Source organism: Austrofundulus limnaeus, unplaced genomic scaffold (assembly GCF_001266775.1).
Source record: "Austrofundulus limnaeus strain Quisiro unplaced genomic scaffold, Austrofundulus_limnaeus-1.0 Scaffold55, whole genome shotgun sequence".
NCBI lineage: Eukaryota > Metazoa > Chordata > Actinopteri > Cyprinodontiformes > Rivulidae > Austrofundulus > Austrofundulus limnaeus.
Window position 1 is genome coordinate 302,314 of NW_013952457.1, and position 7,423 is coordinate 309,736.

General features: G+C 37.8%; 1 protein-coding gene across 2 annotated transcripts in view; it reads left to right on the forward strand.

Moving 5' to 3' along the window:
• Positions 1–7,423, forward strand: part of rad18 (RAD18 E3 ubiquitin protein ligase) — a 35,633-nt gene that overhangs the window by 5,340 nt on the left and 22,870 nt on the right. The window contains exons 3-5 of one of the 2 annotated variants that reach the window (XM_014009041.1): positions 1,310–1,371; positions 1,678–1,748; positions 6,703–7,115. In XM_014009041.1, coding sequence (XP_013864495.1) covers positions 1,310–1,371; positions 1,678–1,748; positions 6,703–7,115 — 546 coding nt within the window. The remainder of the gene's footprint in view (positions 1–1,309; positions 1,372–1,677; positions 1,749–6,702; positions 7,116–7,423) is intronic. The other variant, XM_014009042.1, reaches the window with a different exon arrangement.

The window sequence follows — 7,423 nt, forward strand, 5'->3', positions numbered from 1 at the left end:
GAAATAAGTCCACCGTTCTTCTCCTCGTCCTCTCCCCCTCCTGCCTGCTCTGTTATCCGCGGCAGACACCCCCGCCCCGCGCACACGCGTGACAAATACGGACTTTAAATGTGAAGGTTTATAACATTCACACTGGAGAGGTGGATGCGCCCTGCGCGTGTATCCAAAGCGTAACTTTTGCTGTCCTGCTGTTCTTGTCGGGGAGGGGTCTGTGGGTCAGGGAGGGGTCTGTGTGGTTCAGGGTCATGTGAGGAGGAAGCAGATGAAGGGAGTTGCGCAGGGGAACTTTAATTTAAAATTTAAGTTTTTTTTAATTTCAAAGGTCCTCATGGCTCAGCAGCAGAAGCATAAATATTAGTACTGTTAATAAAGCTGATGATAAAGTTGAATAAAAATCTAAGTCAGATTGATGAAGGTAAATTAAATATCTGACAGTGATCATTACACAGTGTGGCTCTAATTCTTCACTTCACCATCTCTGCCGCAGTTTCCCGTCTCCAAAATGAGCGTACACATGGGTCACAGCTGGCGTGAGGCACCGCACATTTTCACGTCAAGTTTGGATTTTATAAACCACAACATTGGCGTAAAAAGTGGCGTACGCAAGTTTCTGGGCTCATATTGTGTGTACGCAAGCTTTATAAATTCGACCCTTGGTCCTTATATCAAATAGGCAAAACAAAAAACAAACAAACAAAAAAATCTAATAACTTTCTATATCAATTGATATGAAATATTTATTTTGTGATACATTTTTCAGTCATATCGCCCAGCCTTAAGTTGTAGTGATGACAGGTGATCTGAGCAAACAGGAAGTCACAAGATGGGAAATCTCCAAAACACATGTTTAAAATGTATTTTCTACATCAAYACCAATGAGTTTACTCCACACTTCCAGTATTTCTTCAATTATGGTTTCATTTATAAAGTCACATAAGTACATTTATGAATGACCAGATGTGGCTTCATCCTGGAACTGTTTTGTGAAGGGGTTAGCGCTGTTTCTTCAAAAGAAAAAGGCAGCTGGTCTCTCTCCCAGTCTTATTGTTTGCCATGTTTTTTTTTTTGTTCCGGATACTCCAATTTCCCCCACAGAACAACATGTTAGGTTAATTGGTAACTCTAAATTGACCCTTGGTGTGAGTGAGAATGTGAATCCTTGTTTGGTTTTTTAATGGACTTGACCTGTTCAGGGTGTAGAAGTTTTAGCATTACAAACAAATTAAATATTATAGCCTGATGTAAAAATTATGTACCTGTTTGTTATGGAATTAAGTTGAACATAAATTGTTTATATTTCCTTCTACAGTTTGTTCATTGTGCATCAGAAAGTTTCTTTCCTATAAGCTGCAATGTCCAGTCTGCAATACAGTAAGTATTAGTATGATTTAATGTAGTTCAGTTTGTTTAATAGTGAAAATTAAATTAACGCAATAATGATGATACATTGGAAAAAAATGTTTAGGTATTCTTATATAAGCCAATAAAAAAATTATCAAGCAAATTTTCTTAATATTGTGACTCTGCTTCAGTAATGCAAGTAATTTTCAGATKTTTTGCTGATTTATATCACTATAGATAACAGAACAACCTTGAGTGTTGGTAGAGAATGCACACGACATTTTGTAGAAGTTATACCTTCCAGAAATTGTTTTCATATGTTCTTTTTTCTCTCAGCAAATGACAGAACAAGACCTAAGAAACAACCGCTTGTTGGATGACCTGGTTACAAACTTTCAAACTGCAAGGTAACACACAATAAACAGCAAAAATATATATTTTACTGCAACTGAACTCAATATTTTAACTGTAGTTTAGGAGGACAAACAATATGACAGACAGGCACAGTTATCAAGCAATAATTAACTCAGTTCACATAGATTAGTTATTTAATTTAGTTTCAAATATTGTAGAATGAGTTTGTGGAGGGTTTCTGTTTTGTGGAAAGACTAAAAGAAAAAGCAGCACGTCAGGAAATAAGTCTGMCTCCGCAATGAACACAAATGCTTTTGCTTCAATATCTTTTTCCATTTATACTTTGATTCTCTTAAGACCAGAGAAGAAAACTGATTACTGTGGGGATGTCATGGGATCATGTTGTTATTGACCGGAGATCTCAGTCTGACCATGAGGAAGTCTGCTCGTTTACTTCAACACACCAGCAGCACTTGAGGGGAAAACAATCCACATTTCCATAATTGCCTTTCAGTAATCTACTTATGATTAGCAGATTTTCTGCCAATCAAACAGGGATTTAYTTTTCATTAGACATGGTCATTTATTGTATTGCACTTTTGCACATATTTGTGTGTTTTATTATTTTTATGTTTTAGCTCTAGGGTTACATTTTTAATACAAAAGAGGGGCACAGGCTGGTAGCAGTGTTCAGGGATAGGACTGAGAAATGCTGGAATGACTTTGACTTGTTCCTCCAGTGACACGTAACTCTGTATAGAGAAGCAAATCCCCTCAGATGAAGCTGTAACACCTGCCACATGGGTGCAGCTGCTCACCTGCTTTCAGTCTCAAGTCGGCTGATGAATGGTAGGATTTTAAATAGGAAGTTCAAAGTAGTTAGTCATATCAAGCCTGGTCTTTTTCTCTTTCTTGTTGTAATTGCACTACATACTTAAAATTTGAATCTCCCTTATAAATTCTACTAATAAGTAGATTTAAAAAGGAGTTTAAAACAGTGTAGCTTTTTAGGTGGTTTTGTGTTTGGTGCGTGTGTATTCTTGTATTTGTTACATTTTTTGGTCTGTTTCTGGTATGCACACATAMCTTGTCAAGACCAGTAGTCTATATGGGGACCAAGRACCSGYCCTAATATGGTGGAAYTCCATTTTTGGGTTGGGGKTTAGGGTTAGAACTAAGGTGTGTGTACTGGGTGGGTTAGGTTTAGACTAGTGAGGGGTCAGCATTAGGCTATAGCAACGACTGGAAATGAATGAACATCAATGAACGGCCCTAATAAGGATAGAAATACAAACTTGTTCATGTGTGGGTGCGTGTGTGTTTGTATGTTTATTGCACCGACAAAATATCTCATCAACCAACAGACAGATTTTATTTAAACTCTCAAAAAGTAACCATTGGATGTATGTCTACAACAGTGGTTCCCAACCCTGGTCCTCAAGTAACCCTATCCAGCATGTTTTGCTTGTTTCCCTGCTATTCAGCAAATCATCAGAAGATTGTTAATCACTCATTCATTCAAACCAGGTGTGTCAAATCAGGGAAACATCTAAAAATCACTGCTTTAAATGTTGACCAACACCTCAAGAGCTTCTCTGAACTTGATGAGACATTTTCAAAATATAATATTGACTTAGATTTATGTTTTTTAGTATTGCCCCTGAAAGTCATTGATTCTTTGCCATTTATTTGTAAATAATAAATCACATAACATGTATTAAAGCAGTGATGCTCAACCCTAGTCCTCAAGGACTCCTTTCCTGCATGTTTAGATGTTTCCCTGATTTGACACACCTGGCTTGAATGAATGAGTGATTAATAATCTTCTGAAGACCTGCTGAACAGCAGGGAAACAAGTAAAAATACAATCTGGATTAGGGGTCCTTGAGGACCAGGGTTGGGAACCACTAGTCTACAATTTATTAACTTTTGGAGTTGACCTCATTCAAGATGGCTGCCGCAGGTTATCAGCCTTAGTCAGCACAAAAATAACTATAATTCTGTCAACTTTACAGTTGTTGAGGTACATCTTGTGTGGGAGTAGCTGAGTTTCATCTTCAATATTTTAAGGACTAATACATCTTGCAATATCTTATGAGATGGCTCATGACATCATCATTGACCAAGCCGGCTTCATTCTTGTCATTGTGCATTATAAAATGTTTTCTTTGGCCTGCTCCCTCCTGTAGGGGTCGCCACAGTGAGCGCTCTTGCATGGATGATTTGGAAAGTCTTTCATGCTGAATTTCCTTTCTGACACAGTCTCAGCTCGAACCTGCAGTCTCAGGACGGCACTGGCACTATGCTCTTCAGACCTCATTTCTCATCATCAGATGGTTTTAGTTTCTAACTCTGGCATGAAAGGCGGCGAGCGATATACATTCCCTCAAAAAATGCAGTTCATTTAATTAACATTCCATCTTCATTTTTTGTGTTAAATTTTTTATCAGTCAATAATCAGCTATGTTTGTCTTCTCCATCAATCACCATGCATCATCAGCAGTCTGAACGCTCTCTCTGCCAATAGTGGACCCTCTGATTGTCATCGTTGTTATGAATAAGTGAATTACGCTGCTGTTCTGCCCTCCACTGTTTAATTTCCTGTTGTCAAGCACTGAGCAGGTGAGAGGAGAGACTGTTGTTGTGTTTTAATGTTGGAGTCAAATTATTACATAAACTCAGTTGTGAATCATTTTTGAAATATTGATTTAACACATAATTGTATTTTTTTTATTCCTGCATTAATAACAAGTCTGTTGATCTTTTTGGGGAGAATGTTTTAAATGCCTGCCCAGTACAGGTACAGTTTCTGCTTCAACACGTGTGTGAGGATCGCCTCTATCATTGGGTCTCTCAGCGTAAAAAAACACTGCATCAGGCACCTTTTAGAAGATAGCACTAATTTTCTGCCATTAAACTGAAGGCCTTTTTCTGTAGAAAGCCATTAGCCGTTATCACAGGGCTGCATTTTTATATTGCCACAGCTGGCTCTTAGTGTGCAGTTTCTGCTCACATCACTTTATTCTGGCAAGAGCTGAGCTTCTACACCGAGATACGGATGTCAGACATTGCAGCTAAAATATTTACCATAATTACCAAAGGCACAATGCTGTTTTCTGTCCTAAACATGCTTTTTTTATTGTGTGCACACTTTGCTTTTTCTCTTAGTTCATCCTACGAAAAGATGAATACATTTCTTATTTTGTTGTTAATTGCTTATGCTGTTTTTAACAAAGTCTTGATTACTTTCTTCTTTTCTACTCTGACGTTTTGAAGCACTCTCCTATGTTCCTGACTCTGTGCAAAATGCTGTATAACTTCCTGTCAGAGGTACTAGTGCTAATATTAGGCGAACACATCTCTTCATAGTGAGACTAAAATTGGCATTCTGAATTTGGCTCCATCCATCAATCCAACCATCCATTAATTCACATTAACCTCGTGCAAAATTCAGAGTTCTGAGTTGAGGAAGAGGAACAAATCCTACCAGGTGAAAGGTAGAAAACTTCACAGTTGAAAAAGAAACTTACCAGTTTTTCTATCTGGTTCATAAATCTTTGTTTTCTTTAAAAAGATTACAATGTAAATTTTAACTGATTTGTAATTTTTTTAAAATCAAATTCACCGTCTGTCCATCCATCCATCCATCCTGTTTCTTCCTTTCCGGTCACAGGAGTCTCAGGTGCACATGTCCAGCAGTCACTGTTCAAGAACTAGATTCTCTGGACTCTCTGGACAGGACACAAGTCCATCACAGGGACGCATAGAGACAAACGAGACAAACAGCTGTTCAACTGGACAATTTGGCAACTGGACAATTTAGAGTTACCAATTGTTTAGATCATCCTCTTGCTCATTTTATTCAATTTAAAAATTATTTGAATCCATGCCAGTTGAAACTTTGATTTTTATGTTTGAAGATTGTTAACACTTGTTGGTCTGTGTTTTGTGTTACAGTAATTTTCGTTTGATTATGTTGTTACCTGAGTTATTCAGAGAAGATGGATTCACTTATAAAAGAAAAAAAAACAATTCTACAATGGAACTAATAATCATAAACTAGCTGTTTTTATTCATAGTTATTAAGTAGGGATGCACCAATATGAAAATTTCAGCCGATATCGATATCCAATATCGATATTGGATATATTGACCCCGTTTTACATATCGGACCGATACAGATATTCTAAAAAAAAAWGACCAATTATCGGCCAATACCGATATCAATACCGATATATCGTGCATCCCTATTATTAAGTTAAAACCAAACTTCCCAAAAATAATGTCAGATTGACACATTTCCTTTGAGTTTATTGCATTTTCTAGTAATAAATGTAAAATTAGGAGGTGATATAATTGAATTATTTAGCTTAATGTTGAGTAACAATGCAGATGGGTAACAGTAGATTTATCATTACAACTAAATGGAGTCTAAGTCACTTCAGGGACTAATTTAAGGAAGACCTTAGTTCAGCAACTCATCTCTTATTGTGACATTTTAAATGGTTTTGTAGACTATAAATCCTGGAGTGTCTGCAGTGTTACAGATGAATTCTACCAGGAGTAGTTTGTCACAAGAATAGCTGTTTCCACATCACATTCACCTTGACGTGCGTGCATCTCTGGGCACACAAGTGCATGAGCTCTAATGGGAACAGTAAGCACAAATAAGTTTTAAATATGGAAAGGAGAACATCACACACCTCATTGATTCCCTTTTTATTGCCAAGCAATGGCCCAGCTGCAGTTTGTTTGCGTTCCACTTTTCCAAGACTGTAGCCAGAGCTTCTCCTGTTTTTCGTTCAGTAGAAAAGCAGCAGGATAACGAAGCAGATGGGAGTTCTTCCTTTAAGTGCTCTTTACTGTCACTGGCATTTATAGTCTTTTTTATTTTAATGAGCTCAGTCTGTTTTTGAAGTAAATTTTTTTTCTTTGTTACCCTACATAAACTGTGTGCGGTTTGAACTTTTTCATTCACATATGCTTTTGTTTTTGTGCTTTTTCCAGACAACAGTTGTCAAAAATAAATTTTGAGTCTCCTCCAATATCACCAAAGACCCCAGCTTCTACTGTCAAACGTAAAACCTCTAGAGAGAGGGGCCAGAAATCAAGCAGCACTATTCTAAGCAACTTTTTCCAAAAGAAGCATAAAACGTCTCCCATTAAAGAAGATCAGCAAGTTGTCCGGCAGGGGGGAGTACAGAACATACAAACTCACAACCCAAATGACTCTGACCTACATTCAGGAAAATCTCATGTTTCGTTGGTGATGAAGGAAGAACCCATTGATGTGGAGGACATGTCTACGATGGGTTTGACGTCAGTGAAACTGGAGGACACGGCTTCACACAGTCGAAGCCTTGGATTTGAGATGGCACATTCCTCGTCACTGTCAACAGATGTGAAGCCCATAATCAAAGGTGAAGCCATTTCAGCTGTAGGCTTGGGGCAATGCATCATCCAGACGTTTTAGTTGCTTTTTAGCATAGCCATATTACTTTTACACCTGTAAAACCACTTGGACCTAAGTGGAAACGAAAGTAATGCAGAGGCAAATTTAGAGCTGTAGATGTAGGAACTGTTGAGTGTATGTACGTATGTACTGTATGGATGTGTGTGTGTACATGTATGTATATATATATCCATCCATCCATCCATTTTCTGTACACGCTTCTTCCTTTTCAGGGTTGCGTGGGTCACTGGTGCCCATATCCAGCAGTCACAGTGC